General features: G+C 58.3%; 1 protein-coding gene across 1 annotated transcript in view; it reads right to left on the reverse strand.

Annotated features, from left to right (window-relative positions):
• The window catches only part of PSD (pleckstrin and Sec7 domain containing), a 35,591-nt gene that overhangs the window by 1,857 nt on the left and 21,255 nt on the right, over positions 1–12,479 (reverse strand). The window contains exons 10-15 of the mRNA XM_034061887.1: positions 4,480–4,523; positions 3,033–3,211; positions 2,171–2,241; positions 1,455–1,612; positions 967–1,111; positions 189–332 (exon numbers count right to left, since the gene is read on the reverse strand). Coding sequence (XP_033917778.1) covers positions 189–332; positions 967–1,111; positions 1,455–1,612; positions 2,171–2,241; positions 3,033–3,211; positions 4,480–4,523 — 741 coding nt within the window. The remainder of the gene's footprint in view (positions 1–188; positions 333–966; positions 1,112–1,454; positions 1,613–2,170; positions 2,242–3,032; positions 3,212–4,479; positions 4,524–12,479) is intronic.

Raw genomic sequence — 12,479 nt, forward strand, 5'->3', positions numbered from 1 at the left:
TGATCCCTCCACGCCAGCCAGCACTCCAGAGCAGGGGAGATGCTCATGGTCCTGGACCACAGCAGTGGCATGGTGCAATTCAGCAGGTGGGAATGGGGGAGAGAGTCCCATCACTTAGGATGGCCAAGCAGACAGGGACAGAGGGGCTGAGGGTAGTGGGATGTGTGTGCGTGTGTCTCCCAGCTCACCTCAAACTCCAGGTACTCTTCCTTCTGCTTTAACTCCTCATACTCCTTGCCCTTTACCTTCTTCTCAGGTAGTGAGGAACGATGCTCCAGCAGCTCTGCTGACATCGTCTTGAACTTGGTCTCATGGCTCTTCACCTGCTCTTCCTGGGGAAGGGTGGCACCATGTCAGTGCCCTGCCTCTGCCCTCTGCTCTTCCCCCCTTCTGGCAGTGTGAACAGCCAGGACTAGGACAGGTTTTTCCCCTCTTAGGTGCAGTCAGGATCTCAGCCTCTGCTCCTGGGTTGGGTTTTATTTTCTTTTGTTAAGGGCAGGCAAAAGCACAGGCCCTTGGGTGTGATCTGCTCCTGCCTCGTGAGGGGCTGGCTGCAGTCTTAAAGCAGAAGAATTTAATCCCCTCTAAAACTAGGCTGGTGTTTTTAATCCTTTCTGCTCTATGAATAACTGCCCTGGCACGCGTGAGCGGCAGCTAATCCCCTGGCCTCTCAAGGTCCTGGTCCTGGCAGGACCCTATGAGCCATGTTGTGGCACCACATTCTCCTCCACGGCCTGACTCCATTGCCTGTCTCACATCCCTGCAGCCAGGAACAAGGCCTTGCCACCTCCCCAACCTCAGCACCCCTTTGCTCTGTGTTTCCATGGCCATGGTCCCTCGGCCCTGCACCCTGCTGAGAGGCAGCTGGGCAAGGGGCACTATATGGGTTCCTCTGCAGGGGATGGTGCCACCAGCAGACCCAGGGGGCTTGCCTCATGCTCCTGGCTGTCCTCACCCACAGCTCACCTGGGACAGTCTGGTGCAGGAGCTGGGCAGCAGCGGGCGGCTAAACTTTTTCTGGGAGCCGATAGCTGCAGGGAAGGGGGGTGCAGAGAACATGGCTGCTACCACATTGATGCGTGTGATCCAGGAGTGCATCTGTTCAGGGTTCCTGGGAAGAAAGGCCAAAGCACAAAGCAGCTGTAAGAGGCACCATCTATGTCACAGGCAGAGGGAGCTGCCTTGCATAAGATCTGTGCCCTCCAGTTCTGGCCCTTGGCCAGCCATAGCACCTGGGGCTCTGCCCACAGTGACTTGGGCTATCATGAGCCCATCAGGGTGGGAAGAAGAGGATCTGAGCAAAGCACAGCGCTGACAGTGGCTCCCTTTCCTTCTAGAAAGGGACAGGACAGGACAGAGCAACGTGGCCCCAGTGTCAATCCCACCCGCCCCTTCAGTTATATGAGTCCCTGTGCCCCAGCCTGTGGGCTAGCTGGTGATCCTGAGGGACTCACTGTGCTTGGAAGAGGAAGACCCTCCAGTCAGCTGTCCTGAGGTAGAACACATTGGGTCGCTTGCTGTAGTCAGATGCCCGTGTGGCAAGTGAATGATGGATGCTAATAGCGTTCTTCAGCTCCTCTTCCGCCAGAGCCTTCCCTGGCTTATACTCCTCCTGCAAATCATGGGGTGTTTCAGAGCCAGCTTAGGGATGCACCCCACCATGAGCCAGCTCTGTGACACTGCAGGAATGGCAGGCAAGTACCTCCAGCAGACTGCTGTGAGCTCTGTCTGCAGCTCATGCTACACACATGGGGAGAGGCTGCACAACCCAGGTGCATGGGTTTGGCCACAGCATGGTGGCTGTTCCTCATAGCCCCACAGCTGGGCAAGTTTGTGCCTGCATAAAACTGGATCTGCAGCACCACACGTTGCCCAGGGCAAAGACCCCGGTCCCTCCTCTATCCCCAGACAAGCCCCTGCACTCAGGGACCTCAGCTGGCAGCTGCTTTCACTGCCCAGGCTGAACCTGAGCACCCCCGGAACAGGGATGCCACCAGGTCCCGAGCAACAGCTCAGCCAGACATAGTGTGGAACCTGCTTAGGCCAGGATCTGCAATGCCAGGCACTGAAGCCCCTCTTTTGCTGCTGTGGGAGCTGCCATGACCTCCATCCTGGGTTGGGGATGATCCCTCTCCCTGACATAGATGTGGGCAGACCTGCTGCTACCTACCTTCTGCAAGTAGAGAATCATCCCCTTCAGGATGGCATGGAAGGACTTCCAGCCACGCTTCCCTCGAGGTGCTGCCAGGGAGAAGAGAGCAGTGCATACATCAGCCCCAGCATCCAGTGGGGTGAAGGCACCCCCATCCCCATCCTCCTCCAGCCAGCCCTGCCACGTCACCCACCCCAGGGATGGGCCACACGCCTGGACTGTTCCCGCACACCTGAGCCTGTGTCAGCCCCGTGCCTGGCAGATGGTGCTGCTGGCGGGGCGCTGCCTGCTGCCTCCTGCCGGGGCTGCACCGCTGCGCTCCTGCCTCACCGCTGCCCCCGCTCGGGGATGAGGTGCTGCCGCCCGCCAGGTAATGCTGGCTTTGGAGGGCGGCTGCATCTAATCAGATCAAGGCAGCTCAAGGCAGCATTAGATGGACAGGGCTTACGAAGAGATTTTATGGTAGAAACTGTGAACGTGCCTGGCAGCGCCCAACCCGCTGTGCAGCTTGTTCATCACACCACAGGGCACCTTCCCTTTGTCCCCGCTGTCCTGTGGGAAGGGTACATCTCCTGGGGGGCCCAACCCACCTCCCTGCCTGACTCCTTTCCAGCACTGCATGCAGGGGCTGTGCTGACATCTCAGCCTCTGCCCAGCCCTGAAGACTGGCACGGAGAGGTTTTGAGTGTCCACAACCTGAGGGCTGAATTATGTCCAGCACAGCCAGATACCCATGGGACAGGGAGATGATGCCACAGGCTGGCATGATGCTACAATCAGACATCATGTAGTGACTCCTGCTCTGCTCCCTGTATTATTTCTGGAACCCACTGGTGCCCTCTCGCCCAGAGTCCCTCCCATGGGATCCCCAGGTACCTACTTTTCTTGCAGTCAGAATCAGCATGGATCTTGCGCACTAACAGACCATGCTTGTAGGTGGCGATGCTGGAGTCTTGGGAGAAGTCCAGAAAGGGGTTACTGCAGCTGCTAATGCGCTTGATGGACTTTGGGTTGGGGTCTGCCAGCTCCGAAAGTGACTTTCTCAGCTCCTCTTCATCTCTGCCAGGCACAGATTTGTTACCTTGCTGGGGACAGTAAATACCAAGCTTCCCATTTGCCAGTGCCACCTGTAGACCCAGTTTCTCAAAGGGAGGCCAGGAGCAGCAGACCAGGCTGAGCAGTCTCCCATCACCATTGACAAGCATCCCATAACCAGCCATGCCTCTGTGACCCTCTAGTCAGCTGTGGTGCTGCCTGGTGCCTCAAAACACAAAGTATGGGGGTATCTGCTGCAGGTTCAGGGTGGTCCCACCTGCCCCAGGGAACAAGGAGCGTTCTTGGACAGGACTGTGGCTGATGACGAGCCAAGGGCCACGGAGGAGCAGCACCCTGGGGCTTGGCACTACAATAGTCCCCCAGTCCACGGTGTATGGACATGCAGGTCCCCAGCTGGCATGAGTGAGGGTCTAGAAAGGACACCCACCCCCCAAGAGAGACGCAGGCTGTGGTCTGAACACCTTCAGGGCAACAGCTGGACTATGGGGCTCAGAGCCACCAGTAAAGGGGTGCAGGGAGCCCGTGGTGGGAGGCCTGAGACAGCACCAGCCCGGGGCAGGGGCATGTGCGGGCAGGATGCAGGCAGCCCCGGCACCAGGAGGCAGCTCTCTCCTTCCAGGTCATGGCCCCTGGCGCTGCGGGCAGGCTGCATCCGTGCTGCTCCCCCCGCTCGGCAAGGAAGATGTGGGAGCCCAGAGCTGCTGCCTCCCCCTCCCTCAGACCCGCTGCTGCTAATTAAACCCCTCAGCATCTGCCGGCGTCGCCATGGCAGCAGCCCGAGCGCATTGGCTCAGTGCTGGCGGCACCGCCGGGCTGATTAATCCCCGCAGCGCGGGCGCTGCCGCTCCTGCTGCTGGAGATGGCAGCTGTGGGCGAGGGTGCGGGCACCCCGCGGGGCCCCGGCACAGCCACGGCCCCCAGAGCCCGGCCGCTGCCAACCTGGACACGGCCGCCGAGCCAAGAAGCAGCGCCAAAGCCGTGGGGAGCTGGGCTCAGGCTGCCTCCCACAGCATGCTGGGAAAGGGGTCCCCATGGAGGTGCCAAGGGCAGGCAGGGTACATTCCCTGCATCCCCAGAACATCCTGATCTCCCTGTCCTTCCCACGTCCTCACAGGAGCACCCGCTCTGCAGCATTGCAGCTGATGAGGGCTTTTGGGGCAGAGCAATGCTCTGGAGGGAGCACAGCAGGAGAGAGGAAACCCCTGCACCAGAAGGATGGCCCCACTGTCCACCCCGGGCCGGACAGCAGCATCCCCCAGAGGGATACTCACATGGCCCACTGCAGCTTCTCATTCTTGATGGAGCCGTACAGCGTCTGCAAAGGGAAGAAGAGGGTGTCAGCAGGAGAGTGGTGCCAGCTCCCAGGGGTTTCTCCAGGACATAGAGGGGGCATGCCAGGCAAACTCAGGGGTGCTGGAGGTTAAGGCAACTCAAGGTCATTTTGTTCTGGTTGTCTCAAACCAGGACACTGGTCCACCTGTCCTAGCTGGGCAAGTCATCTTACCTTGTTTCAGGGCTACAGGCTTACACGTTCTCCTGGGCAACACAGGACCTGCAACCCTATGCACAGCCCAGGCACAGCACTGGGGACAGCCCTGGTTGCCTCCACCCTCCTCCCCTCCCTCCCTACCTGCCTTTGATGGATGCACAGCATTAGCAGCATGATGGTGAGGTATACCAAACATCTCCAGTCTTTGGGACATCCACTTCTCCTTGCTCCAAGGTGTCCCAAGCTGGCCAACACACAGATTTCAGAAGGCCTGGGCCCCAGGACAGCAAGCCTTCTGGATGGATTTTGATGGTGCCTGCCCACATCCTGCTTGGCAGGACTTCAGCCTGCTCCAGGGCCTCTAGAAGCTCCACGCGACAACATACCACAGCCAGCAATCCCCCTGCAATCAGCTACATGTCCTGGGCTAGCAGAGACAGCTCATGGCAGCACCCAGTGCTCTGCAGCAATGCAATGTTCCCATTGGAGCACACTTAGGCTTCAGGAGACTTCAGCATGGCACTGGCCCTGGACTTGCAGAGACACCAGCATGCTGTCTTTCATAAGGCCCTCAGAGGAACTTGTGGCTGATCAAGGCAGGATGGGTGTTTGCCTACTGCTGGGCAGCTGCTGCTTGGGGTGGCTGTGGCCTGTCCCTATCCTCTTCCCTGTACCCTCAAGCACCCTGCCCTCCCTGGGGATCCAAACGCCATGAAGGCAGGAACTGCTGCCTGCATCTCAGCACAGGAACAAGCTAATCCTGTGTGCATGAGACGCTCCAGGACCTCACTCCCAAGGGTTTGTCCGGTCTGAGCTGAGGTCAAGCCAGAAGCACTCAGCAAGGCTCTGCAGCTGGGGAGGCTCTGGAGAGGGTTTCAACACAGTGCTCGCAGAGGGCTTCGGAGCGAGATCTGGAAGGCATCATCCTTGGAGGAAAATAATCGAGTCTTGCACAGGCTGTTCAGGCAGCTGTCAACATCCATCACTGGACTAGAGACTGCTGAGAGGCCTTACTGGTGGTTGAGAAATCACAACTGGAGGCGTGCAGGGCCATGGAGAAGCCGGCCAGCAGACAGGCCCCAGCAGTGTCTGCAGAAGGGACATCCACCACTCCCCTGAGAGGCACAGCAGCCAGGACCGAGTGGGGACCTGCTCCTCCTGCACTTCCTGTCAGGAAAATGCTGGCATAGTACCAGCCTGCTTTCCTCCTCTTGCTCCTCAGAGGAGGAAAGGGATAGTCCAGATCTAGGAGGCAGGAAGCAGAGTTCAGTTGTCTGCTGGGAAGACAGGAGGCTTACAGAAGGGTTACGGCCTCAGCACCTGAGAGATTAGACCCCAGTCCCATTTGAGCAGAATGCTGAGGTGTGAGGAGGGGGTAGAAGCCATTGGGGCGGGCAGGGGCACTGACTGCAAAAAGACCTAGAAAAGAGCCTGAGCTAAAAAAAAAAAAAGCCAGTCCAGAGTCCTGCCGAACATAACCTGGGAGCAGAGGAGGGGGAGAAGCAGGCATCTCAGAGCAGCGTAGATGATAAGGAGTCACCACGGGAAACAGAAGGGATCTTACTCACTGCCAAGAATGCAGCCGAAAGATGCAGAGAACAAACAGACACAAAAAGAAGGCTGAAAAAACAGCACACAGAAGTGGGGACTGGGAACAGCAGAAAAGCTCCTCAGAAAGAGCAGGCAGAACAGGACATGTGGCTTGGCTCAGTAGTGATACAGAGAGGGGTCAGCTCAGCTCCCTTTTCCCAAGGAAGGGAGACATGAGCCAGCTGAGCAGGGATTTTGGAGGGCAAGGTGAGGTGCTGCACCAGAAGGGACCATGGCCCCCAGCCCTACCGTAGGGCCTGAGGGAGGATGCTGCTAAACACCAAGTGAATGTGCTGATGTCGGAAGATGCTCAGGGAATAATTCTGGATGGCACAGTGCCGGAGAACAGCCCAGCAGAGCACCATGCTACAGAAACCTGGCTCTGGGACTGCCGGCGAACACTTCAAAGGCTGAACTGCTTTGTGGCTTCAGAAGGCTCGGGGTGCCCTGCTACAAGCCCTGACAGCATTGCACAAGCCCACTGTGGGCAGAAGCTGCTAAGTACCCCCACCTCAGAGATAGGGAGCATGGGCTGCTCAGCTCCGGTACAGGGGGACAGTGAGAAGCAAATAGGGGGACTGAGGGGATTGAGAGGGCAATGCAGAGCTTTCCGTCTACACTTATATCCTGCCAAGACTCTGCTTGGCTGAATGCCACCCCCAGCCAACACCAGTCTCAGGAACAAAGCTGTGGGACTCAGCCACAAAGTCTATCCTGCTTTTCTGATTCCATGGTAGTACCACTGCCCATCAGTCCACTCTGGGTTTTTTGGTGTACTGACTATTTCTGCTGGGGAACCATAAGCAGTGCAGGCTTCTGAAGCCTAACACAACCACGTCAGCAGAAAGTAGGGTCACCAGTTTCACCTCTCAGCAGGTCCCTCTCTCCAGGCTGTGTTTGCTCCATGGATTCACTCCCCCGAGGCAAAAGAACAGCACCTCTTGGCACCTCTGGACTCACAAGCACCCAAGAGGAAGTAGGGTGCTGGCCTCATGCCACCATGGCTGACCCCAAGCATGGCTGGGTTTTTTTTGTCATGGCTGGGTTATGAGCTCACTGCTGCAGCACGCTGGGACAGCCAGCCAGCTCTGCCCTAGACATGCGCAATGCTGAAGAGACCTAGGAATATACTGTCCCAGTGGGATTTCTCACTGATTCAACAACATCTCTCTTTGGTGCCCTTCCTCCTAAAAGCAGGCTGAGAGGACGTCCCCCAGTCCTCTAGCAAACATCCTACTCCAGTAAATGTCTCCAGGAAGAGTGGGGGCCTGCACTGGGCAAGAGGCAGGTGGCTCTGATGCTCCAGCCTTAGCACCAGTCCTGCTTATGACAGTCCTGCACAAGTGGGAAGGTGGAAGACATTCCCCTTCAGTCCCTCATCTCAGAGCAGACCAAAACTGGGTTTGGGGAGCTGGGCAGCAAGCTGGCCTGAATGCAACCTTGGCACAGGCTGCATGGAAGGCTGTAGCCCAGCACCTAAGTAGCAGAGGAGGGTTAAGGCAGGAATTTAGGCATCTGACAGAGAGTTTTAACCCTTTCTGGGGTGCATATTTTATGTATCATAACTCTTATGGATAGACAGGTCTGCTTTCCATTCTGCTGGTTCCTGCATTAAACAACACAGTGCCCAGCTCTCAGCCCTGCAAGATGCCCTGTGCAGGTCACGGCTCCCCTTCCTCCTGTGTTGGCCCTGTGACCAGCCATGGCTCTGTGACATTCTGCTAGACAAACTCCACAGCCACCAAGCATCCTCCCTGCAGTCATTTTCCCTCTCCATGACTGGCAGCATTTCAAGATGAGAGCTCAATTGTTGGCTTTCCCCAACTTTTCATTAGCAAAATATCTTTCTCTACACCCAGCCACAAAGCTCTGTCAGGTCCCCCAGGCTCCCAGACCCCCACAGCTGCACAGATATGAATGGTATGGTCAGATCAGGGCTGTGTGTCAGAGAGAACACACCTATGTGAGGTCCCCAGTTCACCTTGGCAGCCCCATCTGCACCTCCGCTGCCCAGCATGCACAACCCATATTCAAGAACAACTCATCACCTGGGACGCACCAACCTGGCTGCGCACATCCTGTGTCCCCCCTCCACTGCAGAGTCTCCCAAGTGCACACTGAGCAGAGCTGACCTGGGCACAGACTTTTTTCACTGTAGGATGGTCTGTCAGAGGCATGATGTCCTGTGTCACTTTCCACCCTGCTGCAAGCAGTAGCAGGAAGAGGGAGATGGCTGCCCATCCCAGCCCTCAGCAACACCATAAGCTGCACAAACATCTTTTAAAACATTCTTTGCTTAGCCAGCTACCACCCCAAGGACAGTAAATCCCTCCATCCCTCCCAGCACAGCCCCACAGCGCGGGAAGCAGCAACCAAGCATCTCCCAACTGCATGTTTCCATCCGAGTGCGTCACAACTTAATGCTGCCCCCAGACCGTACTGCGCTATGACAGCATCGCTGCTCGGCATGGCCCTGATGGCCCCACTGGGCTGGTTTGGACCACGGGGCTGCCCAGGCAAAGCTTGGGTCCCCCTGCCTGCTTTGCCCCAGCCTGCCTGCAACAGGGGGGCCGGTGATGACTTCTCTCTCTGTTACACTGGAGACTGACACCCGACCGAGATAGGACGTGCCCAGATAAAAGCCTATTTGCTTCTCCCCGCCTAGGACCCTTGCACGCTAGCATAACACCTCCAAAACGGATACCGGCTCACAGCGAGCAAGCACTTGGCAGTAAAGAGCCCTTTTTTTGTTCAGGCAGCCACTCCTTCCTCTCCAGCTCCGCTCGGCAGGAGCCTGTGCTGCCGCGCTGCCCCTCCGCGCTGCCTGCGGCTCTCCCCGCCGCCCCAGCGGGTGCGGGTCTGCCCCGGCTCAGCGCAGCCGTTGGCAGGGAGCCCGCAGAGCTTGTCACTTATGCTAAGCCGGAGGGCTGGTCCCAGCGGTACGGCTCTGTCCTGGATTCTTTTCGCAGCGATGTTTTAAAGCTAGCGTTGCTGTCAAACCACGGCGAGCGGCGCAATGTCAACCAGGTCTCACCGCGCTGTCGGCTACCCCGTGCTTGGGGTGGGATGGGGGGCGAATGGCAGGGCTGGACCTGGAGTGGAGGGGTGGCTGATGGGGACCCGTGTCCGCGGAGAGCGGACAGGGGAGGGAGATGGGGCTCTCCGCTCGCTACATCCACGCCAGGGCTGAGTCTCGTGCAGCGGGCCGGCCGGCGGCTGTCCGGGCGTGTCTGTCCGTCTGCCCATCCATCCGCCCGTGTCCCCGCCGGGGCGCAGGGCGCTGCGCATCCCCTCGCGGCACCCCCAGCTCCCCCGGCCCGCCGCTTACCGGCTTCTTCTTGCGGCGGCTCTGGAGGCGGCTAACCACCAGGTCGGTGTAGAGCACCGGCTTGAGGGTGCGGGAGCGCTGGGGCCAGCCGTAGCAGAAAGTCTCCACGCCGCGGTAGTTGCGCCCGTAGCGCACCGAGCACATGGAGCGGGACCGCATGCGCCCCGCGCTGCTATTGATGCTGTTGACGCCGATCATCCTGCCGGCGGCAGCGGGGAAAGTGGGGGTGCCCGGCGGCCCTGCCCGGCCCTGCCCTGCTTGCCGCGGCCCGCGTCGCCACAGCCGCCGCCGCCTGTTGAAGCCGGGCCGGGCCGGGCAGGGCTCGGTGGCTGCTGCCCGACAGAGGCGGAGCCCGCCCCGCCCCGCCCGCCGCAGCCAATGGCGACCCGCGGCGCCCGGCAGAGCCGAGCCGAGCGGCGGAGATAGCGGCCAGCATCCCGCCCGGGGCGACACCATCCCCGGCGCTGATGCCACACGAGGTGCATGAGCTGCCCCGGGTGCACCAGCTGCTCGTCCCTGCCCCGCTTCCGCCCCAGCACGGAGAGCGGGAGCAGCGGGATGGACCCTCGGGGTTCATGGGCCTGGGGGACAGCCGTGGTGATATCTCCTGTGCTCCAGCGGCCTGACAGCACCTCCACTCTGTGCCAGCTGGGCAGGCTCAGAGCTGCTACCGCAGCCCAGCCCACACCAGGGACCTCCAAGGGCTTCAGTCCTTCAATCTTTAGTGCCCATCCCACACTTAACCCTCCTGCCTGTCTCTTCTGGTCAGGCTAGAAAACGAGTGGCTGGAGGCACCCAGCTGGTTAAGGGCAGGACATAGATGCTCCAGGCAGCTCTTACTGTGAAGAAGCAAAAAGCTGGACATCCTTGCAGAAGCCATGAGGATCGATGCGTAATTTAGTTAAGCTCGACTGAGTAGAAGACATGGCCAGTGGAGAAGGGGAAATTTTCCACTCTGTCCTAACTGCTTGGTGTAGTGATCACTGGGCAAAACTTGTGAGGGAGGGAGCATGGGTACCTGGCACATGGGCTACCCCTGAAGATAGGGAAGCCACAGGAGCAGGGAGCATATAATTTCTAGGAGAAAGAGGGAAAACAAAAAAAACCCATAGCCCAGGGGATTCAACTGAGCAAGCGTTCCCGTGATTATAGCTTAGAGGTGGGAGCTGGGGCTTTCTTCCCACATTATAATCACTTACCCAGCACTCCGAGCGTCTGAGCCCCGCTGTTGTGCCTCTAAGCTGGAAGGTGGGGGCCCATCCTACCTTCCTCCCCCGGGGACCCGACTGCATTGTCAGCCTTAATTCATTAACATCTGTGAAATGCTCTGGGCTCCTAGGCTGGAAGGCAGCACAGATTTGGCTCACTCCTGCGATCACTCATCAGCACTGGGGAGAAATGGGATCTGATTCGGCCATACTGCATTTCTGCCAGCCAGGAAAGCACAAGGTTAAGCTAAACCAGTAAGGAAGGTGGGGAAGAGCTAAGGCTCCATAAAGTGATCAATCATGTAAAAATCAAATCCACACCTCAAATACAATGGACAACCAACAAGAGTGAAACCTCAGGGGGCCTGGGCTAAAATCACACTGACAAGAGAAGAGCAATATCTCAAGAGCTAATCAAAATACCACCAGCTCCAGGACATCCTGCTTTGCCTCCTTCCTTGCTGCATGGGCAGCTACGTTCATTTGGCCACAGGGGTTTGGGTCCAAGTCTGCAGATACAGGCATCTTTGGGCATGGGTTCTTGTATCTCCAGCATAGCTCCCTGCCCTAGTGGGAAGACACTTGAATTGGAGAGCTGGGCAGCCCTGCCTGCAGGGTACAAATCTCCATGGGAGGTGTCAGAGCGAGAGGGAAGGAGCAGCGCTGGTAAGGCATCACTGCCTTAGCTCACTTGGAGTGCCGTGTAGGACACAGCAAAGCACAGCCAGTGAGGGGGATGTGGAGCTCAGCTGTGAAAGCACAAGCTTTCAAGTGTTTTCATTTCTCCTGCACAAAACTGGGATTGTTTACACTTATTATCTAGTAGCAGATAAAGTTATTGTCTGACTCAAGCTGCCGCCAGCTCTCAGGCATTGTGCTGTGCTTGTCTTGGGTCTCCCAGCAGCCAGATACAAAGGCAGTGCCCAGGCTCCCCGTGGGTCTATTCCTGTTGCTGTCCCCAGAGTCACATGGGATGGTGGCCTTGTGTCCCCCCCAGTGACCTAGGTCCTGCCCCAAGCTTTGGGAAGCTCCTGTGAAGCCTGCCAGCCCTTCCCCTCCCCTGCTGCCCTTAGGAAATGCATGTGCTCCTGAAGCACTAAAATTAGCCAGCCAGCTGTGCAGCACGCTTGCACAGGAGCCTCAGTCCCCAGGCACGGCCTGCCAGCCAGGTCTGCTGAGGAGGCAGCATCCTACCCTTGTAATGGGGCTAGCGCAGGCTGACACAGGGAGGGCAGCAGGACAGACTTCCCCATTTCTCTGCCCCCTGAGCCTGGGCAAGGACCAATGCACCAAGCAGCTGAAAGCAGCAGGCAGAAAGAAGAGAGGGTCTTCTCTGGCTTAGCCTGGCCAAGGGGCAAAGGATGCCCAGGAGAGGCACAGCCCCATCAGGGACTGCTCCTTGCCAGCTCCTTCCGCAGCACAGGCCAACAGCACTTTCCCTATCTCACCCACCCCAGGAACCTGCTCCTCCTTGCAAGAGCAGGGGCTCCCTAAAGCATAGTGGTGCTTCAGGTGAAGAGCTCAGCCTGCTCCACGCACGGTTCCTCACGTTGCCTCGCCCCCCTCCCCAGCACAGCTTCCATACAGAGGCGGCTGAAAAGTGGCGGTGGGAAGCGCCGCAGCTGCAGAGAGAACAGGCCATTTTTAGCAGAGCAA

Source organism: Melopsittacus undulatus, chromosome 4, assembly GCF_012275295.1.
Source record: "Melopsittacus undulatus isolate bMelUnd1 chromosome 4, bMelUnd1.mat.Z, whole genome shotgun sequence".
Classification (NCBI taxonomy): domain Eukaryota; kingdom Metazoa; phylum Chordata; class Aves; order Psittaciformes; family Psittaculidae; genus Melopsittacus; species Melopsittacus undulatus.